Below are 26,762 nucleotides of genomic sequence, written 5' to 3'. Positions count from 1 at the left end.
ACACATTTTAACTCTCAATCTCCCAGACTTGTAGTGAGACACATTTTAACTCTCAATCTCCCAGACTTGTAGTCAGACACAATTCAACTCTCAATCTCCCAGACTTGTAGTGAGACACTATTCAACTCTCAACTTCCCAGACTTGTAGTGAGACACAATTCAACTCTCAACTTCCCAGACTTGTAGTGAGACACAATTTAACTCTCAATCTCCCAGACTTGTAGTGAGACACAATTCAACTCTCAATCTCCCAGACTTGTAGTGAGACACTATTCAACTCTCAATCTCCCAGACTTGTAGTGAGACACATTTTAACTCTCAATCTCCCAGACTTGTAGTGAGACACTATTTAACTCTCAATCTCCCAGACTTGTAGTGAGACACATTTTAACTCTCAATCTCCCAGACTTGTAGTGAGACATATTTTAACTCTCAATCTCCCAGACTTGTAGTGAGACATATTTTAACTCTCAATCTCCCAGACTTGTAGTGAGACACAATTCAACTCTCAATCTCCCAGACTTGTAGTGAGACACAATTTAACTCTCAATCTCCCAGACTTGTAGTGAGACACAATTCAACTCTCAATCTCCCAGACTTGTAGTGAGACACAATTCAACTCTCAATCTCCAAGGGCCCTAAGGATGGGAAACATATATAATGCCTCAGGGCAGATAAATTCTCATGTCTCCCATATTAATTCCACTAAAACACGTGGATATGTAACATTGTAGTGTTGTTAGAGTGGATTACGGTTTATATATCTTGGATATCATGGTGTTTTGTTTGTCAGGAAACTGTAGTGGGAAATCCATTGTAAGGAGTAGTGCAGGCTCGACCCTCCGTCTGTTGATTACTGATGGTGACTCGTTCAAGACAGGAAATATAGAAATAAGACATAGAGTGATATAGCAGTTCTTGAAATTATCAGGTGCCATTAAGATTGCTCCTACTGACGTAACGAGTGCCTAATTACGGCGTAGGTACGGTGTTTTAATCGGGATCCGCCAACTCAAGGAACGTCTCTCTCTCTTAATCCGCGCTGACACTCGCCTGTGCCTACCAGGGTATGTCATCTGTCAGCCAGTGTGTCAGATGTGCTTCTGACAGTCGTCATGAACGTGTCTGGAGTCAGGCAGCAGCTGGGGACTGATGTCAGCAGTAACATCAGCTCAGATACCGCGATGTCAGACAACACTGACAGTACCTCAGTAAGTATTCACCTATTTACTTATCTAATTGTGGTTGCAGGGGTCGATTCACAGCTCCTGGCCCCGCCTCTTCACTGGTCACTACTAGGTCACTCTTCCTGCTCCATGAGCCTTAACATACCTCTTCTTAAAGCTATGTATGGATCCTGCCTCCACTATATCACACTCCAGATTGTTCCACTTCCTGACTACTCTGTGGCTGAAGAAATACTTCCTAACATCCCTGTGACTCATCTGAGTCTTCAACTTCCAGTCGTGTCCCCTTGTTGCTGTGTCCCCTTGTTACTGTGTCCCCTTGTTGCTGTGTCCCCTTGTTACTGTGTCCCCTTGTTACTGTGTCCCCTTGTTGCTGTGTCCCCTTGTTACTGTGTCCCCTTGTTGCTGTGTCCCCTTGTTACTGTGTCCCCTTGTTACTGTGTCCCCTTGTTACTGTGTCCCCTTGTTACTGTGTCCCCTTGTTACTGTGTCCCCTTGTTACTGTGTCCCCTTGTTACTGTGTCCCCTTGTTACTGTGTCCCCTTGTTACTGTGTCCCCTTGTTACTGTGTCCCCTTGTTACTGTGTCCCCTTGTTACTGTGTCCCCTTGTTACTGTGTCCCCTTGTTACTGTGTCCCCTTGTTACTGTGTCCCCTTGTTACTGTGTCCCCTTGTTACTGTGTCCCCTTGTTGCTGTGTCCCCTTATTTCTATGTCCCTTGTTACTGTGTCCCCTTGTTACTGTGTCCCCTTGTTACTGTGTCCCCTTGTTACTGTGTCCCCTTGTTGCTGTGTCCCCTTATTTCTATGTCCCTTGTTACTGTGTCCCCTTGTTACTGTGTCCCCTTGTTACTGTGTCCCCTTGTTACTGTGTCCCCTTGTTGCTGTGTCCCCTTATTTCTATGTCCCTTGTTACTGTGTCCCCTTGTTACTGTGTCCCCTTGTTACTGTGTCCCCTTGTTACTGTGTCCCCTTGTTGCTGTGTCCCCTTATTTCTATGTCCCTTGTTACTGTGTCCCCTTGTTACTGTGTCCCCTTGTTACTGTGTCCCCTTGTTACTGTGTCCCCTTATTTCTATGTCCCTTGTTACTGTGTCCCCTTGTTGCTGTGTCCCCTTATTTCTATGTCCCTTGTTACTGTGTCCCCTTGTTACTGTGTCCCCTTGTTACTGTGTCCCCTTGTTGCTGTGTCCCCTTGTTACTGTGTCCCCTTGTTACTGTGTCCCCTTGTTACTGTGTCCCCTTGTTACTGTGTCCCCTTGTTGCTGTGTCCCCTTGTTACTGTGTCCCCTTGTTACTGTGTCCCCTTGTTACTGTGTCCCCTTGTTACTGTGTCCCCTTGTTGCTGTGTCCCCTTGTTGCTGTGTCCCCTTGTTACTGTGTCCCCTTGTTACTGTGTCCCCTTGTTACTGTGTCCCCTTGTTACTGTGTCCCCTTGTTGCTGTGTCCCCTTGTTACTGTGTCCCCTTGTTACTGTGTCCCCTTGTTACTGTGTCCCCTTGTTGCTGTGTCCCCTTATTTCTATGTCCCCTTGTTACTGTGTCCCCTTGTTACTGTGTCCCCTTGTTGCTGTGTCCCCTTGTTACTGTGTCCCCTTGTTACTGTGTCCCCTTGTTACTGTGTCCCCTTGTTACTGTGTCCCCTTGTTGCTGTGTCCCCTTGTTGCTGTGTCCCCTTGTTGCTGTGTCCCCTTGTTACTGTGTCCCCTTGTTGCTGTGTCCCCTTGTTACTGTGTCCCCTTGTTACTGTGTCCCCTTGTTACTGTGTCCCCTTGTTACTGTGTCCCCTTGTTGCTGTGTCCCCTTGTTACTGTGTCCCCTTGTTGCTGTGTCCCCTTGTTACTGTGTCCCCTTATTTCTATGTCCCTTGTTACTGTGTCCCCTTGTTGCTGTGTCCCCTTGTTGCTGTGTCCCCTTGTTGCTGTGTCCCCTTGTTGCTGTGTCCCCTTGTTGCTGTGTCCCCTTGTTGCTGTGTCCCCTTGTTGCTGTGTCCCCTTGTTGCTGTGTCCCCTTATTTCTATGTCCCTTGTTACTGTGTCCCCTTGTTGCTGTGTCGCCTTGTTGCTGTGTCGCCTTGTTGCTGTGTCGCCTTGTTGCTGTGTCCCCTTGTTGCTGTGTCCCCTTGTTGCTGTGTCCCCTTGTTGCTGTGTCCCCTTGTTGCTGTGTCCCCTTGTTGCTGTGTCCCCTTATTTCTATGTCCCTTGTTACTGTGTCCCCTTGTTGCTGTGTCCCCTTGTTGCTGTGTCCCCTTGTTGCTGTGTCCCCTTGTTGCTGTGTCCCCTTGTTGCTGTGTCCCCTTATTTCTATGTCCCCTTGTTACTGTGTCCCATTTTCACTGTGTCTCATTTTTACTGTGTCCCATTGTTACTATGTCCCTTGTTGCTGTGTCCCATTGTTACTGTGTCCCATTGTTACTATGTCCCTTGTTGCTGTGTCCCATTGTTACTGTGTCCCATTGTTACTATGTCCCTTGTTGCTCTGTCCCATTGTTACTGTGTCCCATTGTTACTGTGTCCCATTGTTACTGTGTCCAATTGTTACTATGTCCCTTGTTGCTGTGTCCCATTGTTACTGTGTCCCATTGTTACTGTGTCCCATTGTTACTGTGTCCCATTGTTACTATGTCCTTGTTGCTGTGTCCCATTGTTACTATGTCCTTGTTACTGTGTCCCATTGTTACTATGTCCTTGTTGCTGTGTCCCATTGTTACTATGTCCTTGTTGCTGTGTCCCATTGTTACTATGTCCTTGTTGCTGTGTCCCATTGTTACTATGTCCTTGTTGCTGTGTCCCATTGTTACTATGTCCTTGTTGCTGTGTCCCATTGTTACTATGTCCTTGTTGCTGTGTCCCATTGTTACTATGTCCTTGTTGCTGTGTCCCATTGTTACTATGTCCTTGTTGCTGTGTCCCATTGTTACTATGTCCTTGTTGCTGTGTCCCATTGTTACTATGTCCTTGTTGCTGTGTCCCATTGTTACTATGTCCTTGTTGCTGTGTCCCATTGTTACTATGTCCTTGTTGCTGTGTCCCATTGTTACTATGTCCTTGTTGCTGTGTCCCATTGTTACTATGTCCTTGTTGCTGTGTCCCATTGTTACTATGTCCTTGTTGCTGTGTCCCATTGTTACTATGTCCTTGTTGCTGTGTCCCATTGTTACTATGTCCTTGTTGCTGTGTCCCATTGTTACTATGTCCTTGTTGCTGTGTCCCATTGTTACTATGTCCTTGTTGCTGTGTCACATTGTTACTATGTCCTTGTTGCTCTGTCCCATTGTTACTATGTCCTTGTTGCTGTGTCCCATTGTTACTATGTCCTTGTTGCTGTGTCCCATTGTTACTATGTCCTTGTTGCTGTGTCCCATTGTTACTATGTCCTTGTTGCTGTGTCCCATTGTTACTATGTCCTTGTTGCTGTGTCCCATTGTTACTATGTCCTTGTTGCTGTGTCCCATTGTTACTATGTCCTTGTTGCTGTGTCCCATTGTTACTATGTCCTTGTTGCTGTGTCCCATTGTTACTATGTCCTTGTTGCTGTGTCACATTGTTACTATGTCCTTGTTGCTGTGTCCCATTGTTACTATGTCCTTGTTGCTGTGTCCCATTGTTACTATGTCCTTGTTGCTGTGTCCCATTGTTACTATGTCCTTGTTGCTGTGTCCCATTGTTACTATGTCCTTGTTGCTGTGTCCCATTGTTACTATGTCCTTGTTGCTGTGTCCCATTGTTACTATGTCCTTGTTGCTGTGTCACATTGTTACTATGTCCTTGTTGCTGTGTCACATTGTTACTATGTCCTTGTTGCTGTGTCCCATTGTTACTATGTCCTTGTTGCTGTGTCCCATTGTTACTATGTCCTTGTTGCTGTGTCCCATTGTTACTATGTCCTTGTTGCTGTGTCCCATTGTTACTATGTCCTTGTTGCTGTGTCCCATTGTTACTATGTCCTTGTTGCTGTGTCACATTGTTACTATGTCCTTGTTGCTGTGTCCCATTGTTACTATGTCCTTGTTGCTGTGTCCCATTGTTACTATGTCCTTGTTGCTGTGTCCCATTGTTACTATGTCCTTGTTGCTGTGTCCCATTGTTATTATGTCCTTGTTGCTGTGTCCCATTGTTACTATGTCCTTGTTGCTGTGTCCCATCTCTAAAACATTCCATCCCTATCCACCTTGTTAATTCCTCACAGTACTTTATACGTCATTATCATGTGTGTCCTCACATATTTGTGTACATATATATATATATATATATATATATATATATATATATATATATATATATATATATATATATATATATATATATATATATACATGTAAATTCCCTTGTGTTGCAGGTAGTGTGGAGTACGTGGGCAGGTGTGGCCCTTGCTGCCCTGCAGGTGGGTATGTTCATGGTTGGGGTACTGGGCAACGTAACTGTTGCAGCCTCAGTGTGGAGACGAAGAACTGGACACCAGCAACAGTTGGCTGCTCATCGCCTTGACCTCCTGCTTTCTTTGGCACTAGCAGATCTGCTGGTGACTCTGCTGTGTCTGCCTGCTGCCACATCGCGTTTCTTGGCACTGTCGTGGTCAGTGCCCTGGGTATTGTGGTGCCCGTTATTGTCTGCTGCTCAGAATACTGCGCATGCCGCTTCGACTCTCTCCTTGACACTATTGGCTCTTGACCGATACCTGACCGTGCGACGGCCAAAGTTGGCACCTCGGGTGTCAGCAGTGACGGCGCAGCTACTGGTGGCATTGTGGCTAGCAGCGGCACTGATGGCACTTCCACGAGGCCTAGCAGCTAGGCTTCAAGCTCCTGGCCCCGTGTGTCGGGAGGTGTGGCCCTTCCCAGCTGCTGGTATTGTGTATCACACTGCCATCGCCGCTATAGTGCACCTAGTGCCTTGTGCTGCGGTCGTGCTGTGCCATGCTGCGGTTGCCGCATCGTTGAGGCGCAGGGGCAAAGACGACACAAGGCTCAACCTGCGTCCACGACAGGTTATTATAATGGCTCGGGATTGTAGTCTCGGAGGCGCCAATAACCACAAGATTATTGCTGCCTCGTCAAGTGGTGAATCCGAAGAAGAGGAGAGAGCGGCTCTGAAGGTTCCTGATGGTACCATGCCCCATGGCTCTAGGGACGTGGGCAGGGGTAGAGGGCCACTGCTGCCAGCCAGGGCCATGGCTACCATGAAGCCTTCCAAGGACATCCACACCATCATCCGCGCCCACCGCCGCATGCGGATGAAGGGTCCTACCCACACACCTTCCATCTTCACCTCGTATCGCGGACATTCTGTGGCGACTCGCCGAAGACTTGCCCGGTTATTAGTGGCCCTTGGCGCATTATTCGCCACTTGCTGGACGCCTTACGTAGTGGCACTCGTCGTTTGGGCATGTAGGGAGTCCCCGGGCACCCAGCATGCCCTGGAAGTCACCCTGGTGCTAGGACATGCCCACTCTGCTGTAAACCCGGTAGTCTACTGGCTCATGAACCGAGCATTCCTCTCGTCTCTACACCACTACCTTTCTGTCCAGTGGCATTTACCAGAGGCACTGTCCTGTGCCCGGTGCCCGAGACCTGCTTGCATCACGCGCCCTCATGCACCTCCCTGGGCACCTAATTCCTCTACCAACGAAGATAACCTAGGCCCTTTTCACCCAAAGTATCTGAATCCACATACACTCAGGCCTCAGATATCCCGCTGTACCTCACACTATTTCCACTAGTTGTGGTATATATATACATCCACAGGTCTATATCACATATATACACACACAGAGTTGTGTATCTCAATGTATATAACCTATCTACTACACCAGGGTCATTAAGGTTGGTTGGTTAATGGGGTTTAAAGTCTATCTACTACACGAGGGTCATTAAGGTTGGTTGGTTAATGGGGTTTAAAGTCTATCTACTACACGAGGGTCATTAAGGTTGGTTGGTTAATGGGGTTTAAAGTCTATCTACTACACGAGGGTCATTAAGGTTGGTTGGTTAATGGGGTTTAAAGTCTATCTACTACACGAGGGTCATTAAGGTTGGTTGGTTAATGGGGTTTAAAGTCTATCTACTACACGAGGGTCATTAAGGTTGGTTGGTTAATGGGGTTTAAAGTCTATCTACTACACGAGGGTCATTAAGGTTGGTTGGTTAATGGGGTTTAAAGTCTATCTACTACACGAGGGTCATTAATTTAAGTTAGGTTTATTGAAGTTAGTCGTGTTTAAGTCAGTTGTTTTGCTTGGGAGAGTCTGTGAGAGTCTGTGAGAGTCTGTGGGAGTCTGTGAGAGTCTGTGGGAGTCTGTGAGAGTCTGTGAGAGTCTGTGGGAGTCTGTGAGAGTCTGTGAGAGTCTGTGAGAGTCAGGGAGAGTCTGGGAGAGTCTGTGAGAGTCTGTGAGAGTCTGTGGGAGTCTGTGAGAGTCTGGGAGAGTCTGGGAGAGTCTGTGAGAGTCTGTGGGAGTCTGTGAGAGTCTGGGAGAGTCTGTGAGAGTCTGTGAGAGTCTGTGAGAGTCTGTGAGAGTCTGTGAGAGTCTGTGAGAGTCTGTGGGAGTCTGTGGGAGTCTGTGAGAGTCTGTGAGAGTCTGTGAGAGTCTGTGAGAGTCTGTGAGAGTCTGTGAGAGTCTGTGAGAGTCTGTGAGAGTCTGTGAGAGTCTGTGAGAGTCTGTGAGAGTCTGTGAGAGTCTGTGGGAGTCTGTGAGAGTCTGTGAGAGTCTGTGAGAGTCTGTGAGAGTCTGTGAGAGTCTGTGAGAGTCTGTGAGAGTCTGTGAGAGTCAGGGAGAGTCTGTGAGAGTCTGTGGGAGTCTGTGGGAGTCTGTGAGAGTCAGGGAGAGTCTGTGAGAGTCTGTGAGAGTCTGTGGGAGTCTGTGGGAGTCTGTGGGAGTCTGTGAGAGTCTGTGAGAGTCTGTGAGAGTCTGTGAGAGTCTGTGAGAGTCTGTGAGAGTCAGGGAGAGTCAGGGAGAGTCTGTGAGAGTCTGTGGGAGTCTGTGGGAGTCTGTGAGAGTCTGGGAGAGTCTGTGAGAGTCAGGGAGAGTCAGGGAGAGTCTGTGAGAGTCAGTGGGAGTCTGTGAGAGTCAGGGAGAGTCTGCGAGAGTCTGTGAGAGTCTGTGAGAGTCTGTGAGAGTCAGGGAGAGTCTGTGAGAGTCTGTGAGAGTCTGTGAGAGTCTGTGAGAGTCTGTGGGAGTCTGTGAGAGTCTGTGAGAGTCTGTAAGAGTCTGTGGGAGTCTGTGGGAGTCTGTGGGAGTCTGTGAGAGTCTTTGAGAGTCTGTGAGAGTCTGTGAGAGTCTGTGGGAGTCTGTGGGAGTCTGTGAGAGTCTGTGAGAGTCTGTGAGAGTCTGTGAGAGTCTGTGAGAGTCTGTGAGAGTCTGTGAGAGTCTGTGGGAGTCTGTGGGAGTCTGTGGGAGTCTGTGGGAGTCTGTGAGAGTCTGTGGGAGTCTGTGAGAGTCAGGGAGAGTCTGGGAGAGTCTGTGAGAGTCTGTGGGAGTCTGTGAGAGTCTGTGAGAGTCAGGGAGAGTCTGGGAGAGTCTGTGAGAGTCTGTGAGAGTCTGTGGGAGTCTGTGGGAGTCTGTGAGAGTCAGGGAGAGTCTGGGAGAGTCTGTGAGAGTCTGTGAGAGTCAGGGAGAGTCTGGGAGAGTCTGTGAGAGTCTGTGGGAGTCTGTGAGAGTCAGGGAGAGTCTGGGAGAGTCTGTGAGAGTCTGTGAGAGTCTGTGGGAGTCTGTGAGAGTCAGGGAGAGTCTGGGAGAGTCTGTGAGAGTCTGTGAGAGTCTGTGAGAGTCTGTGAGAGTCTGTGAGAGTTTGTGAGAGTCTGTGAGAGTCTGGGAGAGTCTGGGAGGGTCTGTGAGAGTCTGTGAGAGTCTGTGAGAGTCTGAGAGAGTCTGTGAGAGTCTGTAAAAGTCTGTGAGAGTCTGTGAGAGTCTGTGAGAGTTTGTGAGAGTCTGTGAGAGTCTGTGAGAGTCTGGGATAATCTGAGATAGTCTGGAATAGTCTGGGATAGTCTTGGAGAGTCTGGGAGAGTCTGTGAGAGTCTGTGAGAGTCTGTGAGAGTCTGTGAGAGTCTGTGAGAGTCTGTGAGAGTCTGTGAGAGTCTGGGAGAGTCTGTGAGAGTTTGTGAGAGTCTGTGAGAGTCAGGGAGAGTCTGTGAGAGTCTGTGAGAGTCTGTGAGAGTCTGTGAGAGTCTGTGAGAGTTTGTGAGAGTATGTGAGAGTCTGTGAGAGTCTGTGAGAGTCCGTGAGTGTCTGTGAGAGTCTGTGAGAGTCTGTGAGAGTCTGTGAGAGTCTGGGATAATCTGAGATAGTGTAGAATTGTCTTGGATAGTCTTGGAGAGTCTGGGAGAGTCTGGGAGAGTCCGGGAGAGCCTGTGAGAGTCTGTGAGAGTCTGTGAGAGTCTGTGAGAGTCTGTGAGAGTCCGTGAGTGTCTGTGAGAGTCTGTGAGAGTCTGTGAGAGTCTGTGAGAGTCTGTGAGAGTCTGGGATAATCTGAGATTGTCTAGAATAGTCTTGGATAGTCTTGGAGAGTCTGGGAGAGTCTGGGAGAGTCTGAGAGAGTCTGTGAGAGTCTGTGAGAGTCTGTGAGAGCCTGTGAGAGTCTGTGAGAGTCTGTGAGAGTCAGGGATAATCTGAGATAGTCTGGAATAGTCTGGGATAGTCTTGGAGAGTCTGGGAGAGTCTGTGAGAGTCTGTGAGAGTCTGGGATAGCCTGGGATAGTCTGGATTAGTCTGGGAGAATCTGAGATAGTCTGTGAGAGTCTGGGATATTCTGTGAGAGTCTGGGATAATCTGGGATAGTCAGAAATAGTCTGGAATAGCCTGGGAAAACCCGGGATAGTCTGTGAGAGTTTGGAAGAGACTGGGATAGTCTGGGAGAGGTCTGGGAGAGTCTAGGATAGTGTAGGATAGTCAGGGATAGTCTGGGATAGTCTTTGAAAGTTAGGGATAGTCAGGGATAGTCAAGGAAGGTAGAGTAGAGACTACTGCATGATAGTCCCTATGATATAGCCATGAGTGTGTGTGTGTGTGTGTGTGTACTCACTTATATGTGGCTACAGAGGTCGATTCACAGCTCCTGGCCCCTCCTGGAATGGAAAAGAAGATAATTCCGTGTATGTCACACACACACACACACACACACACACACACACACACACACACACACACACACACACACACACACACACACAGGAGGAGAAGAGTGGTGGAACACCTAGAAAGGAATGATCTCATCAACAGCAGCCAACATGGTTTCAGGGACGGGAAATCCTGTGTCACAAACCTACTGGAGTTCTATGACATGGTGACAGCAGTAAGACAAGAGAGAGAGGGGTGGGTGGATTGCATTTTCTTGGACTGCAAGAAGGCGTTTGACACAGTTCCACACAAGAGATTGGTGCAAAAACTGGAGGACCAAGCAGGGATAACAGGGAAGGCACTACAATGGATCAGGGAATACTTGTCAGGAAGACAGCAGCGAGTCATGGTACGTGGCGAGGTGTCAGAGTGGGCACCTGTGACCAGCGGGGTCCCGCAGGGGTCAGTCCTAGGACCAGTGCTGTTTCTGGTATTTGTGAACGACATGACGGAAGGAATAGACTCTGAGGTGTCCCTGTTTGCAGATGACGTGAAGTTGATGAGAAGAATACACTCGATCGAAGACCAGGCAGAACTACAAAGGGATCTGGACAGGCTGCAGAACTGGTCCAGCAATTGGCTCCTGGAGTTCAATCCCACCAAGTGCAAAGTCATGAAGATTGGGGAAGGGCAAAGAAGGCCGCAGACGGAGTACAGTCTAGGGGGTCAGAGACTACAAACCTCACTCAAGGAAAAAGATCTTGGGGTGAGTATAACACCAGGCACATCTCCTGAAGCGCACATCAACCAAATAACTGCTGCAGCATATGGGCGCCTAGCAAACCTCAGAACAGCATTCCGACATCTTAATAAGGAATCGTTCAGGACCCTGTACACCGTATACGTTAGGCCCATATTGGAGTATGCGGCACCAGTTTGGAACCCACACCTAGCCAAGCACGTAAAGAAACTAGAGAAAGTGCAAAGGTTTGCAACAAGACTAGTCCCAGAGCTAAGAGGTATGTCCTACGAGGAGAGGTTAAGGGAAATCAACCTGACGACACTGGAGGACAGGAGAGATAGGGGGGACATGATAACAACATACAAAATACTGAGAGGAATTGACAAGGTGGACAAAGACAGGATGTTCCAGAGATTGGACACAGTAACAAGGGGACACAGTTGGAAGCTAAAGACACAGATGAATCACAGGGATGTTAGGAAGTATTTCTTCAGCCACAGAGTAGTCAGTAAGTGGAATAGTTTGGGAAGCGATGTAGTGGAGGCAGGATCCATACATAGCTTTAAGCAGAGGTATGATAAAGCTCACGGCTCAGGGAGAGTGACCTAGTAGCGATCAGTGAAGAGGCGGGGCCAGGAGCTCGGACTCGACCCCCGCAACCTCAACTAGGTGAGTACAACTAGGTGAGTACACACAAGAAGGGCCCACTCAAGTAGAGCGAAGTTACTGGTTATGGGAGACTTCAATCACAGGGAGATTGATTGGGAAAACCTGGAGCCACATGTGGGTCCCGAAACATGGAGAGCCAAGATGATGGATGTGGTACTGGAAAATTTTATTCATCAACGTGTTAGGGACACAACCAGAGAGAGAGAGGAGGATGAACCAGCAAGACTGGACCTTGTGTTTACCCTGACTAGCTCAGACATTGAGCACATCACATATTAAAGGCCCCTTGGAGCTAGTGACCACGTAGTTATGAGCTTTGAATACATCGTGGAGCTAAAAGTGGAGAGGGTAACAGGAGAAGAAAGGGAAAAGCCAAACTATAAAAGGGGGGACTACACAAGAATGAGGACCTTCCTGCAGGAGGTTCAGTGGGAACAGGAGTTGGTAGGAAAATCAGTAAACGAAATGATGGGCTTTGTAACAACATAATGCAAGGAGGCAGAGGAAAGGTTTGTTCCCAAGGGTAACAGAAATAATGGGAAGGACAGAACGAGCCCTTGGTTTACCCGAAGGTGCAGGCAGGCAAAAACTAAGTGCTCTAGAGAATGGAAAAATTACAGAATGCAAAGGACTCAGGAGAATAAAGAGATTAGTCGACGAGCCAGAAACGGCAGTATGAAAATGACATAGCATCGAAAGTCAATTCTGACCCGAAACTACTCTGCAGCCACATCAGGAGGAAGACAGCAGGTAATCAGGCTGAGGAAAGAAGGTGGAGACCTCACAAGAAACGACCGGGAGGTATGTGAGGAGATCAACATGATATTTCAGGAAGTATTTACAGTGGAGGCTGAAGGGACAACCGGAAGTCAAACAGTGGCGTACAGCAACATGGGATATACTAACAAGTGTTGGATGAATTACACACAACTGAGGAGGAGGTGGAGAAGCTCTTAAGTGATGGAGCACCTGGAGCAGAACAAGATTATAAACGACAGCCAGCACGGATTCATGGAAGGCAAATCCTGTGTCACAAACCTACTAGAGTTTTATGACAAGGTAACTGAAGTAAGAAATGAGAGGGAGGGGTGGGGTGATTGCATTTTCTTGGACTGCAAGAAGGCCTTCGACACAGTTCCTCACAAGAGATTAGTACAGAAGCTAGAGGATCAGGCGCATATAACAGGAAGGGCACTCCAATGGATCAGAGAACACCTAACAGGGAAGCAACAGCGAGTCATGGTCCGTGATGAGGTATCACAGTGGGCGCCAGTGACGAGCAGGGTCCCACAGGGGTCAGTCCTGGGACCAGTGCTATTTTTGGTATATGTGAACGACATGACGGAAGGGATAGACTCAGAAGTGTTCCTGTTTGCAGATGACGTGAAGTTACTGAGGAGAATTAAATCAGATGCAGACTAGACAGGTCTACAAAGAGACCTGGACAGGCTGGACGCGTGGTCCAGAAACTGGCTCGTAGAATTTAACCCCGCCAAATGCAAAGTCATGAAGATCGGAGAAGGTCATAGAAGACTGCAGACAGAGTATAGGCTAGGTGGCCAAAGGCTGCAAACCTCACTCAAGGAGAAAGATCTTGGGGTGAGTATAATACCGAGTACATCGCCAGAAGCACACATTAACCAGATAACTGCTGCAGCATATGGGCGCCTGGCAAACCTGAGAATAGTGTTCCGGTACCTCAGTAAGGAATCGTTCAAGACACTGTACACTGTGTACGTCAGGCCCATACTGGAGTACGCAGCACCAGTTTGGAACCCACACCTAGTCAAACACGTCAAGAAATTAGTTCCAGAGCTCAGGGGTATGTCCTACGAAGAAAGGTTAAGGGAAATCGGTCTGACGACACTGGAGGACAGGAGGGTCAGGGGAGACATGATAACGACATACAACATACTGCGTGGAACAGACAAGGTGGACAGAGACAGGATGTTCCAGAGATGTGACACAGCAACAAGGGGTCACAGATGGAAGTTAAAGACCCAGATAAGTCAAAGGGATGTTAGGAAGTATTTCTTCAGCCACAGAATTGTTAGGAAGTGGAATAGCCTAGCAAGTGATGTAGTGGAGCAGTAACTATACATAGTTTTAAGACGAGGTATGATAAAGCTCATGGAGCAGGTTCAAAGCAGGACCCAGTAGCGGTCAGCGAGGAGGCGGGGCCAGGAGTTGATTCTCGACCCCTGCAGCCACAATTAGGTGAGTACACACACACACACACACACATTACACACACACACAAGCATTAAACTACAGACCAGTGTCACTGACATGTATAGTATGCAAAATCATGGAGAAGATTATCAGGAGAAGAGTGGTGGAACACCTAGAAAGGAATGATCTCATCAACAGCAGCCAGCATGGTTTCAGGGACGGGAAATCCTGTGTCACAAACCTACTGGAGTTCTATGACATGGTGACAGCAGTAAGACAAGAGAGAGAGGGGTGGGTGGATTGCATTTTCTTGGACTGCAAGAAGGCGTTTGACACAGTTCCACACAAGAGATTGGTGCAAAAACTGGAGGACCAAGCAGGGATAACAGGGAAGGCACTACAATGGATCAGGGAATACTTGTCAGGAAGACAGCAGCGAGTCATGGTACGTGGCGAGGTGTCAGAGTGGGCACCTGTGACCAGCGGGGTCCCGCAGGGGTCAGTCCTAGGACCAGTGCTGTTTCTGGTATTTGTGAACGACATGACGGAAGGAATAGACTCTGAGGTGTCCCTGTTTGCAGATGACGTGAAGTTGATGAGAAGAATACACTCGATCGAAGACCAGGCAGAACTACAAAGGGATCTGGACAGGCTGCAGAACTGGTCCAGCAATTGGCTCCTGGAGTTCAATCCCACCAAGTGCAAAGTCATGAAGATTGGGGAAGGGCAAAGAAGGCCGCAGACGGAGTACAGTCTAGGGGGTCAGAGACTACAAACCTCACTCAAGGAAAAAGATCTTGGGGTGAGTATAACACCAGGCACATCTCCTGAAGCGCACATCAACCAAATAACTGCTGCAGCATATGGGCGCCTAGCAAACCTCAGAACAGCATTCCGACATCTTAATAAGGAATCGTTCAGGACCCTGTACACCGTATACGTTAGGCCCATATTGGAGTATGCGGCACCAGTTTGGAACCCACACCTAGCCAAGCACGTAAAGAAACTAGAGAAAGTGCAAAGGTTTGCAACAAGACTAGTCCCAGAGCTAAGAGGTATGTCCTACGAGGAGAGGTTAAGGGAAATCAACCTGACGACACTGGAGGACAGGAGAGATAGGGGGGACATGATAACGACATACAAAATACTGAGAGGAATTGACAAGGTGGACAAAAACAGGATGTTCCAGAGATTGGACACAGTAACAAGGGGACACAGTTGGAAGCTAAAGACACAGATGAATCACAGGGATGTTAGGAAGTATTTCTTCAGCCACAGAGTAGTCAGTAAGTGGAATAGTTTGGGAAGCGATGTAGTGGAGGCAGGATCCATACATAGCTTTAAGCAGAGGTACGATAAAGCTCACGGCTCAGGGAGAGTGACCTAGTAGCGATCAGTGAAGAGGCGGGGCCAGGAGCTCGGACTCGACCCCCGCAACCTCAACTAGGTGAGGTGAGTACACACACACACACACACACACACACACACACACACACGTACAAGCCAAAAGAAGAGCAAAGTAAACCCGAGGCCTTTCACCAGCCTGCACCTTCTTCAGTGGCTGTGACTCTCACAGTTACATCAACAATTATTTTACCAATAATATATATATATATATATATATATATATATATATATATATATATATATATATATATATATATATATATATATATATATATATATAAGATGTAATATATTTTGTATGTAAATAGTGGAAAATAAATTCTGAGAATGTAGGTTACAGTTTTTTTCAAGATCCTTTACCCCTGTGAGTGTGGTCACTGCTGTGTGGTCACTGCTGTGTGGTCACTGCTGTGTGGTCACTGCTGTGTGGTCACTGTTGTGTGGTCACTGTTGTGTGGTCACTGCTGTGTGGTCACTGTTGTGTGGTCACTGTTGTGTGGTCACTCTTGTGAGTGTGGTCACTGCTGTGTGGTCACTGCTGTGTGGTCACTGTTGTGTGGTCACTGTTGTGTGGTCACTGTTGTGTGGTCACTGTTGTGTGGTCACTCTTGTGAGTGTGGTCACTGCTGTGTGGTCACTGCTGTGTGGTCACTGTTGTGAGTGTGGTCACTGCTGTGTGGTCACTGCTGTGTGGTCACTGTTGTGAGTGTGGTTACTGCTGTGTGGTCACTGCTGTGTGGTCACTGCTGTGTGGTCACTCTTGTGAGTGTGGTCACTGCTGTGTGGTCACTGCTGTGTGGTCACTGTTGTGAGTGTGGTTACTGCTGTGTGGTCACTGCTGTGTGGTCACTGCTGTGTGGTCACTGTTGTGAGTGTGGTCACTGCTGTGTGGTCACTGTTGTGAGTGTGGTCACTGCTGTGTGGTCACTGCTGTGTGGTCACTGTTGTGAGTGTGGTCACTGCTGTGTGGTCACTGTTGTGTGGTCACTGTTGTGAGTGTGGTCACTGCTGTGTGGTCACTGTTGTGTGGTCACTGTTGTGAGTGTGGTCACTTGTGATGTAGTCCAGCTGGGCTTGTGAGGTCTCTGGGGAGACCTAATTTAACCAATTATATGGTCACACCTTGCCTTGGCAAACGTCTGTAGCCACGCCCACGTCTGAGGTCTTTTGTTCTTGACGCCTCAGACCTAGGCGTCAGGTCGTACACGTGGTTGTGGAGGGTGCTTGGACCACCATAAAAGCCCAAGGAAGAGCATGATCGAGAGATTCGAGCGGAGCTGCTGCTGGGGTGCAGAGCTCCTGAGCAGAGACTACGAGCGGAGCTGCTGCTGGGGTGCAGGGCTCCTGAGCAGAGACTACGAGCGGAGCTGCTGATGGGGTGCAGAGCTCCTGAGCAGAGACTACGAGCGGAGCTGCTGATGGGGTGCAGAGCTCCTGAGCAGAGACTTCGAGCGGAGCTGCTGCTGGGGTGCAGAGCTCCTGAGCAGAGACTTTGAGCGGAGCTGCTGATGGGGTGCAGAGCTCCTGAGCAGAGACTTCGAGCAAAGCTGCTGCTGGGGTGCAGAGCTCCTGAGCAGAGACTTCGAGCGGAGCTGCTGCTGGGGTGCAGAGCTCCTGAGCAGAGACTACGAGTGGAGCTGCTGCTGGGGTGCAGAGCTCCTGAGCAGAGACTACGAGCGGAGCTGCTGCTGGGGTGCAGAGCTCCTGAGCAGAGACTACGAGCGGAGCTGCTGCTGGGGTGCAGAGCTCCTGAGCAGAGACTACGAGCGGAGCTGCTGCTGGGGTGCAGAGCTCCTGAGCAGAGACTTCGAGCGGAGCTGCTGCTGGGGTGCAGAGCTCCTGAGCAGAGACTTCGAGCGGAGCTGCTGCTGGGGTGCAGAGCTCCTGAGCAGAGACTTCGAGCGGAGCTGCTGCTGGGGTGCAGAGCTCCTGAGCAGAGACTTCGAGCGGAGCTGCTGCTGGGGTGCAGAGCTCCTGAGCAGAGACTTCGAGCGGAGCTGCTGCTGGGGTGCAGGGCTCGGGAGAAGGCTGCTGAAGTCTCTGGAGGAGACTGTTGGAGGCATTGGGCAGAGTACTGGCTTGGCGCAGTACTCGTGCTGTGTAGGTCTTGGGACCTGTGGCTTAGTTCCTATAGTGAACTGTCCTCTGTACTATTTGTAAGTTATATTCATTTTGGTCAAGTTGATTGTATTCCCTGTCTCACTGCTTATATGTACCATCCCATTTATCTAAACCAATAATGCTCTGTTCCCAAATATATTATTGTACAAGGACTTAATAATAAACTGTGTTTGAGTAGAATAGTAATATTCACTGTCCCCGTTATTTATTCTTTTTTCTTATATTTTATTATGTTTATATGAGTGAAGAATGGGCGAGGCATATGTTAGTGAGTAGTGTAGAGTTAATGAGAGTGTCGTGGTGGTCACCACTGACCTGTCATTACCTACCTACCTCTGCTAATCATCTCACTCCTACCACCTCGCCTGCCTCACCCCTGCCTACATAATCCCTTACTCCCATATTCCCCACTTATATCCTATTCAATCATTACCCCCCTACATGACACACTGCTGTGTGGTCACTGCTGTGTGGTCACTGTTGTGAGTGTGGTCACTGCTGTGTGGTCACTGCTGTGTGGTCACTGCTGTGAGTGTGGTCACTGCTGTGTGGTCACTGATGTGTGATCACTGCTGTGTGGTCACTGTTGTGTGGTCACTGCTGTGTGGTCACTGCCTTGTGGTCACTGCTGTGAGTGTGGTCACTGAGGGCCCTCTCTCTCCTACGAGAACAGACTGAGGGCCCTCTCTCTCCTACGAGAACAGACTGAGGGCCCTGTCTCTCCTACGAGAACAGACTGAGGGCCCTCTCTCTCCTACGAGAACAAACTGTGGGCCCTCTCTCTCCTACGAGAACAGACTGAGGGCCCTCTCTCTCCTACGAGAATAGACTGAGGGCCCTCTCTCTCCTACGAGAACAAACTGTGGGCCCTCTCTCTCCTACGAGAACAGACTGAGGGCCCTGTCTCTCCTACGAGAACAGACTGAGGGCCCTCTCTCTCCTACGAGAACAGACTGAGGGCCCAGTCTCTCCTACGAGAACAGACTGAGTGCCCTCTCTCTCCTACGAGAACAGACTGAGGGCCCAGTCTCTCCTACGAGAACGGACTGAGGGCCCTGTCTCTCCTACGAGAACAGACTGAGGGCCCTCTCTCTCCTACGAGAACAGACTGAGGGCCCTCTCTCTCCTACGAGAACAGACTGAGGGCCCTGTCTCTCCTACGAGAACAAACTGTGGGCCCTCTCTCTCCTACGAGAACAGACTGAGGGCCCTGTCTCTCCTACGAGAACAGACTGAGGACCCTGTCTCTCCTACGAGAACAGACTGAGGGCCCTGTCTCTCCAACGAGAACAGACTGAGGGCCCTGTCTCTCCTACGAGAACAGACTGAGGGCCCTGTCTCTCCTACGAGAACAGACTGAGGGCCCTCTCTCTCCTACGAGAAGAGACTGAGGGCCCTCTCTCTCCTACGAGAACAGACTGAGGGCCCTGTCTCTCCTACGAGAACAGACTGAGGGCCCTCTCTCTCCTACGAGAACAGACTGAGGGCCCTGTCTCTCCTACGAGAACAGACTGAGGGCCCTCTCTCTTCTAAGAGAACAGACTGAGGGCCCTCTCTCTCCTACGAGAACAGACTGAGGGCCCTCTCTCTCCTACGAGAACAGACTGAGGGCCCTCTCTCTCCTACGAGAACAGACTGAGGGCCCTCTCTCTCCTACGAGAACAGACTGAGGGCCCTCTCTCTCCTACGAGAACAGACTGAGGGCCCTCTCTCTCCTACGAGAACAGACTGAGGGCCCTCTCTCTCCTACGAGAACAGACTGAGGGCCCAGTCTCTCCTACGAGAACAGACTGAGGGCCCTCTCTCTCCTACGAGAACAGACTGAGGGCCCAGTCTCTCCTACGAGAAAAGACTGAGGGCCCTGTCTCTCCTAGGAGAACAGACTGAGGGCCCTCTCTCTCCTACGAGAACAGACTGAGGGCCCTCTCTCTCCTACGAGAGCAGACTGAGGGCCCTGTCTCTCCTACGAGAGCAGACTGAGGGCCCTGTCTCTCCTACGAGAACAGACTGAGGGCCCTGTCTCTCCTACGAGAACAGACTGAGGACCCTGTCTCTCCTACGAGAACAAACTGTGGGCCCTCTCTCTCCTACGAGAACAGACTGAGGGCCCTGTCTCTCCTACGAGAACAGACTGAGGGCCCTGTCTCTCCTACGAGAACAGACTGAGGGCCCTGTCTCTCCTACGAGAACAGACTGAGGGCCCTGTCTCTCCTACGAGAACAGACTGAGGGCCCTGTCTCTCCTACGAGAGCAGACTGAGGGCCCTGTCTCTCCTACGAGAACAGACTGAGGACCCTGTCTCTCCTACGAGAACAAACTGTGGGCCCTCTCTCTCCTACGAGAACAGACTGAGGGCCCTGTCTCTCCTACGAGAACAGACTGAGGACCCTGTCTCTCCTACGAGAACAAACTGTGGGCCCTCTCTCTCCTACGAGAACAGACTGAGGGCCCTCTCTCTCCTACGAGAACAGACTGAGGGCCCTGTCTCTCCTACGAGAACAGACTGAGGGCCCTGTCTCTCCTACGAGAACAGACTGAGGGCCCTCTCTCTCCTACGAGAACAGACTGAGGGCCCTCTCTCTCCTACGAGAACAGACTGAGGGCCCTGTCTCTCCTACGAGAACAGACTGTCTCTCCTACGAGAACAGACTGAGGGCCCTCTCTCTCCTACGAGAACAGACTGAGGGCCCTCTCTCTCCTACGAGAACAGACTGAGGGCCCTGTCTCTCCTACGAGAACAGACTGAGGGCCCTGTCTCTCCTACGTGAACAGACTGAGGGCCCTCTCTCTCCTACGAGAACAGACTGAGGGCCCTCTCTCTCCTACGAGAACAGACTGAGGGCCCTCTCTCTCCTACGAGAACAGACTGAGGGCCCTCTCTCTCCTACGAGAACAGACTGAGGGCCCTCTCTCTAATACGAGAACAGACTGAGGGCCCTCTCTCTCCTACGAGAACAGACTGAGGGCCCTCTCTCTCCTACGAGAACAGACTGAGGGCCCTGACTCTCCTACGAGAACAGACTGAGGGCCCTCTCTCTCCTACGAGAACAGACTGAGGGCCCTCTCTCTCCTACGAGAACAGACTGAGGGCCCTGAATCTGCACTCTCTACAAAGGCGTAGAATTATGGAGGATATTACCTGGAGTTTACCTGGAGAGAGTTCCGGGGGTCAACGCCCCCGCGGCCCGGTCTGTGACCAGGCCTCCTGGTGGATCAGAGCCTGATCAACCAGGCTGTTACTGATATAATTGAGGTGAACAAATGAAAGACAGGACTCGTAGCAATGGTTTCAAGTTGGAAAAATTTAGATTTAGAAAGGTATATGTTTGGCAGTAGAGTTGTAGAGGAGTGGAACAAACTCCCGAGGAGCGGCATTGAAGCTAAAACTTTCCGTAGCTTTAAAAATAACTAAGACAAGTGGGTGTGTTGGACTAACCTAGCATGGGCAAGTAGGCCTCCTGCAGTGTTTTACCCAGGATACCACCCACAACACTCAACTAACACCCAGGTACCTATTTACTGCTAGGTGAACAGTGACAGCAGGTGTAAGGTGACTTGCCCATACGTCTCACCCTGCCCAGGATGCCACCCACAACACTCAACTAACACCCAGGTACCTATTTACTGCTAGGTGAACAGTGGCAGCAGGTGTAAGGTGACTTGCCCATACGTCTCACCCTGCCCAGGATGCCACCCACAACACTCAACTAACACCCAGGTACCTATTTACTGCGAGGTGAACAGTGACAGCAGGTGTAAGGTGACTTGCCCATACGTCCCACCCTGCCCAGGATGCCACCCACAACACTCAACTAACACCCAGGTACCTATTTACTGCTAGGTGAACAGTGGCAGCAGGTGTAAGGTGACTTGCCCATACGTCTCACCCTAGCAGTAAGTAGGTACCTGAGTGCTAGTTGAGTGTTGTGGGTGGCATCCTGGGCAGGGTGAGACGTATGGGCAAGTCACCTTACACCTGCTGTTATCCTGGCTTGCTAACACTCCCCTGGGTTATCCTGGCTGGCTAACACTCCCCTGGGTTATCCTGGCTGGCTAACACTCACCTGGGTTATCCTGGCTGGCTAACCCTCCCCTGGGTTATCCTGGCTGGCTAACCCTCCCCTGGGTTATCATGGCTGGCTAACACTCCCCTGGGTTATCCTGGCTGGCTAACACTCCCCTGGGTTATCCTGGCTGGCTAACACTCCCCTGGGTTATCCTGGCTGGCTAACCTTCCCCTGGGTTATCCTGGCTGGCTAACCCTTCCCTGAGTTATCCAGGGTGGCTAACCCTCCCCTGGGTTATCCTGGCTGGCTAACCCTCCCCTGGGTTATCCTGGGTTATCCTGGGTGGCTGACCCTCCCCTGAGTTATCCTGAGTGTCTAACACTCCCCTGGGTTTTTCTGGCTTGCTAACACTCCCCTGGGTTATCCTGGCTGGCTAACACTCCCATGGGTTATCCTGGGTGGCTAACACTCCCCTGGGTTATCCTGGGTGGCTAACCCTCCCCTGGGTCATCCTGGGTGGCTAACCCTCCCCTGGGTTATCCTGGGTGGCTAGCCCTCCCCTGGGTTATCCTGGGTGGCTAACACTCCCCTGGGTTATCCTGGGTGGCTAGCCCTCCCCTGGGTTATCCTGGGTGGCTAACACTCCCCTGGGTTATCCTGGCTGGCTAACACTCCCCTGGTTTATCCTGGCTGGCTAACACTCCCCTGGGTTATCCTGGCTGGCTAACCCTTCCCTGAGTTATCCAGGGTGGCTAACCCTCCCCTGGGTTATCCTGGGTGGCTCACCCTATCCTGGGTTATCCTGGCTGGCTAACCCTCCCCTGGGTTATCCTGGGTGGCTGACACTCCCCTGGGTTATCCTGAGTGTCTAACACTCCCCTGGGTTTTTCTGGCTGGCTAACACTCCCCTGGGTTATCCTGGCTGGCTAACACTCCCATGGGTTATCCTGGGTGGCTAACACTCCCCTGGGTTATCCTGGGTGGCTAACCCTCCCCTGGGTCATCCTGGGTGGCTAACCCTCCCCTGGGTTATCCTGGGTGGCTAACACTCCCCTGGGTTATCCTGGGTGGCTAGCATTCCCCTGGGTTATCCTGGGTGGCTAACACTCCCCTGGGTTATCCTGGCTGGCTAACACTCCCCTGGTTTATCCTGGCTGGCTAACACTCCCCTGGGTTATTCTGGCTGGCTAAAACTCCCCTGGGTGGCTAGCCCTCCCCTGGGTTATCCTGGCTGGCTAACACTCCCCTGGGTTATCCTGGCTGGCTAACCATCCCCTGGGTTATCCTGGCTGGCTAACACTCCCCTGGGTTATCCTGGCTGGCTAACACTCCCCTGGGTTATCCTGCTGGCTAACACTCCCCTGGGTTATCCTGGGTGGCTAACACTCCCCTGGGTTATCCTAGCTCTCTAACACTCCCCTGGGCTATCCTGGCTGGCTAACACTCCCCTGGGTTATCCTGGCTGGCTAACCCTAGCCTGGGTTGCTAACCCTCCCCTGGGTTATCCTGGCTGGCTAACAGTCCCCTGGGTTATCCTGGCTGGCTAACCCTCCCCTGGGTTATCCTGGCTGGCTAACCCTCCCCTGGGTTATACTGGCTGGCTAACCCTCCCCTGGGTTGCTAACCCTCCCCTGGGTTATCCTGGGTGGCTAACACTCCCCTGGGTTATCCTGGCTGGCTAACCCTCACCTGGGTTACCCTGGCTGGCTAACCCTCCCCTGGGTTACCCTGGCTGGCTAACCCTCCCCTGGGTTATCCTGGCTGGCTAACCTTCCCCTGGGTTACCCTGGCTGGCTAACCTTCCCCTGGGTTGCTAACCCTCCCCTGGGTTGCTAACCCTCCCCTGGGTTATCCTGGCTGGCTAACCCTCCCCTGGGTTACCCTGGCTGGCTAACCTTCCCCTGGGTTGTTAACCCTCCCCTGGGTTATCCTGGCTGGCTAACCTTCCCCTGGGTTCCTAACCCTCCCCTGGGTTATCCAGGGTGGCTAACCCTCCCCTGGGTTGCTAACACTCCCCTTGGTTATCCTGGCTGGCTAACCCTCCCCTGTGTTGCTAACCCTCCCCTGGGTTATCCTGGCTGGCTAACCCTCCCCTGGGTTATCCTGGGTGGCTAACCCTCCCCTGGGTTGCTAACCCTCCCCTGGGTTGCTAACCCTCCCCTGGGTTATCCAGGGTGGCTATCCTTCCCCTGGGTTGCTAACCCTCCTCTGGGTTATCCGGGGTGGCTAGCCCTCCCCTGGGTTATCCTGGGTGGCTAACACTCCCCTGGGTTATCCTGGGTGGCTAGCCCTCCCCTGGGTTATCCAGGGTGGCTAACACTCCCCTGGGTTATCCTGGCTGGCTAACACTCCCCTGGTTTATCCTGGCTGGCTAACACTCCCCTGGGTTATTCTGGCTGGCTAACACTCCCCTGGGTTATCCTGGCTGGCTAACTCTCCCCTGGGTTATCCTGGCTGGCTAACCCTCCCCTGGGTTATCCTGGCTGGCTAACACTCCCCTGGGTTATCCTGGCTGGCTAACACTCCCCTGGGTTATCCTGCTGGTTAACACTCCCCTGGGTTATCCTGGGAGGCTAACACTCCCCTGGGTTATCCTAGCTCTCTAACACTCCCCTGGGCTATCCTGGCTGACTAACACTCCCATGGGTTATCCTGTCTGGCTAACCCTAGCCTGGGTTGCTAACCCTCCCCTGGGTTATCCTGGCTGGCTAACAGTCCCCTGGGTTATCCTGGCTGGCTAACCCTAGCCTGGGTTGCTAACCCTCCCCTGGGTTATCCTGGCTGGCTAACAGTCCCCTGGGTTATCCTGGCTGGCTAACCCTCCCCTGGGTTATCCTGGCTGGCTAACCCTCCCCTGGGTTATACTGGCTGGCTAACCCTCCCCTGGGTTGCTAACCCTCCCCTGGGTTATCCTGGGTGGCTAGCACTCCCCTGGGTTATCCTGGCTGGCTAACCCTCCCCTGGGTTACCCTGGCTGGCTAACCCTCCCCTGGGTTACCCTGGCTGGCTAACCCTCCCCTGGGTTATCCTGGCTGGCTAACCTTCCCCTGGGTTACCCTGGCTGGCTAACCTTCCCCTGGGTTGCTAACCCTCCCCTTGGTTATCCTGGCTGGCTAACACTCCCCTGGGTTATCCTGGCTGGCTAACCCTCCCCTGGGTTACCCTGGCTGGCTAACCTTCCCCTGGGTTATCCTGGCTGGCTAACCTTCCCCTGGGTTCGTAACCCTCCCCTGGGTTATCCAGGGTGGCTAACCCTCCCCTGGGTTGCTAACACTCCCCTGGGATATCCTGGCTGGCTAACCCTCCCCTGGGTTGCTAACCCTCCCCTGGGTTATCCTAGGTGGCTAACCCTCCCCTGGGTTATCCTAGGTGGCTAACCCTCCCCTGGGTTGCTAACCCTCCCCTGGGTTATCCAGGGTGGCTATCCTTCCCCTGGGTTGCTAACCCTCCTCTGGGTTATCCTGGGTGGCTAACCCTCCCCTGGGTTATCCTGGCTGGCTAACCCTCCCCTGGGTTATCCTGGCTGGCTAACACTCCCCTGGGTTATCCTGGCTGGCTAACACTCCCCTGGGTTATCCTGCTGGCTAACACTCCCCTGGGTTATCCTGGGTGGCTAACACTCCCCTGGGTTATCCTAGCTCTCTAACACTCCCCTGGGCTTTCCTGGCTGGCTAACACTCCCCTGGGTTATCCTGGCTGGCTAACCCTAGCCTGGGTTGCTAACCCTCCCCTGGGTTATCCTGGCTGGCTAACAGTCCCCTGGGTTATCCTGGCTGGCTAACCCTCCCCTGGGTTATCCTGGCTGGCTAACCCTCCCCTGGGTTATACTGGCTGGCTAACCCTCCCCTGGGTTGCTAACCCTCCCCTGGGTTATCCTGACTGGCTAACACTCCCCTGGGTTATCCTGGCTGGCTAACACTCCTCTGGGTTACCCTGGCTGGCTAACCTTCCCCTGGGTTCCTAACCCTCCCCTGGGTTGCTAACCCTCCCCTGGGTTATCCTGGCTGGCTAACACTCCCCTGGGTTATCCTGGCTGGCTAACCCTCCCCTGGGTTACCCTGGCTGGCTAACCTTCCCCTGGGTTCCTAACCCTCCCCTGGGTTATCCAGGGTTGCTAACCCTCCCCTGGGTTGCTAACACTCCCCTGGGTTATCCTGGCTGGCTAACCCTCCCCTGGGTTGCTAACCCTCCCCTGGGTTATCCTGGCTGGCTAACCCTCCCCTGGGTTATCCTGGGTGGCTAACCCTCCCCTGGGTTGCTAACCCTCCCCTGGGTTATCCAGTGGCTATCCTTCCCCTGGGTTGCTAACCCTCCTCTGGGTTATCCTGGGTGGCTAACCCTCCCTGGGTTGCTAACCCTCCCCAGGGTTATCCTACACCTTCCATCAGACACAGAATTACGAACACAAACAGACGGAGGATCGAGTCCACAGGGGAGTCATGTACCGTCAGTCACTGATCTCTAACTTGGAGATCAGTCACACGGGATGATGACACCAACAGCATCCTTGACCATAACTTGTCAGACTGTTGCTGTCTGACTGCTGACAGCTACTGTCAGCTCAACATTGAAGTTGAGGAAATAAGAGAAGGAATAAGCGAATAATCGTAATAATAATAATAATAAGAACAGGAAGACAAAATAAGGACAATAACAAGAAAAATAAGAACAGGAAGACAAAATAAGGACAATAACAAGAAAAATAAGAACAGGAAGACAAAATAAGGACAATAACAAGAAAAAATAAGAACAGGAAGACAAAATAAGGACAATAACAAGAAAAAATAAGAACAGGAAGACAAAATAAGGACAATAACAAGAAAAATAAGAACAGGAAGACAAAATAAGGACAATAGTATGAAAAATAAGAACAGGAAGACAAAATACGGACAATATTAAGAAAAATAAGAACAGGAAGACAAAATAAGGACAATAGTAAGAAAAATAAGAACAGGAAGACAAAATACGGACAATATTAAGAAAAATAAGAACAGGAAGACAAAATAAGGACAATAGTAAGAAAAATAAGAACAGGAAGACAAAATAAGGACAATAACTAGAGAAAATAAGAACTGGAAGGTAAAATAAGAACAATAATACTAGAAAATAAGAACGGGAAGACAAAAATAAGAACAATAACAAGAAAAATAAGAACAGGAAGACAAAATAAGGACAATAACTAGAGAAAATAAGAACAGGAAAATAAAATAAGAACAATAATACGAGAAAATAAGAACGGGAAGACAAAAATAAGAACAATAACAAGAAAAAATAAGAAAAACAACGAGAAATAACGATAAAAATACAGAATAAATAATCCACTTTACCAAACATTTATTTTCATTATTCTCCTGAATTTCCCCAACCAACGATAATTACACTCAGCCTACCTATGCCTAAATAAACCTA

At 50.7% G+C, this 26,762-nt stretch overlaps 1 protein-coding gene across 1 annotated transcript; it reads left to right on the top strand.

The window, feature by feature from the left end:
* Positions 1–1,184: 1,184 nt before the first annotated feature.
* On the top strand, positions 1,185–7,024 carry LOC128698321 (gastrin/cholecystokinin type B receptor). Its single transcript, XM_053790516.2, has 2 exons — positions 1,185–1,211; positions 5,523–7,024. Exons 1-2 carry the CDS (start codon positions 1,185–1,187, stop codon positions 6,900–6,902), a joined length of 1,407 nt encoding a protein of 468 aa, XP_053646491.1. The 3' UTR covers positions 6,903–7,024.
* The last annotated feature ends 19,738 nt before the right edge of the window (positions 7,025–26,762 follow it).

The sequence above is a fragment of the Cherax quadricarinatus genome, chromosome 92 (genome assembly GCF_038502225.1).
Source record: "Cherax quadricarinatus isolate ZL_2023a chromosome 92, ASM3850222v1, whole genome shotgun sequence".
Lineage (NCBI taxonomy): Eukaryota > Metazoa > Arthropoda > Malacostraca > Decapoda > Parastacidae > Cherax > Cherax quadricarinatus.
This window is presented reverse-complemented; position numbering and strand designations above follow the sequence as displayed.

Coding starts and splice junctions, on each gene's coding strand:
- LOC128698321 (XM_053790516.2), top strand. CDS start 1,185: ATGTCAGACAACACTGACAGTACCTCA. Junction 1,212..5,522: donor ACAACACTGACAGTACCTCA/GTAAGTATTCAC, acceptor CTTGTGTTGCAG/GTAGTGTGGAGTACGTGGGC.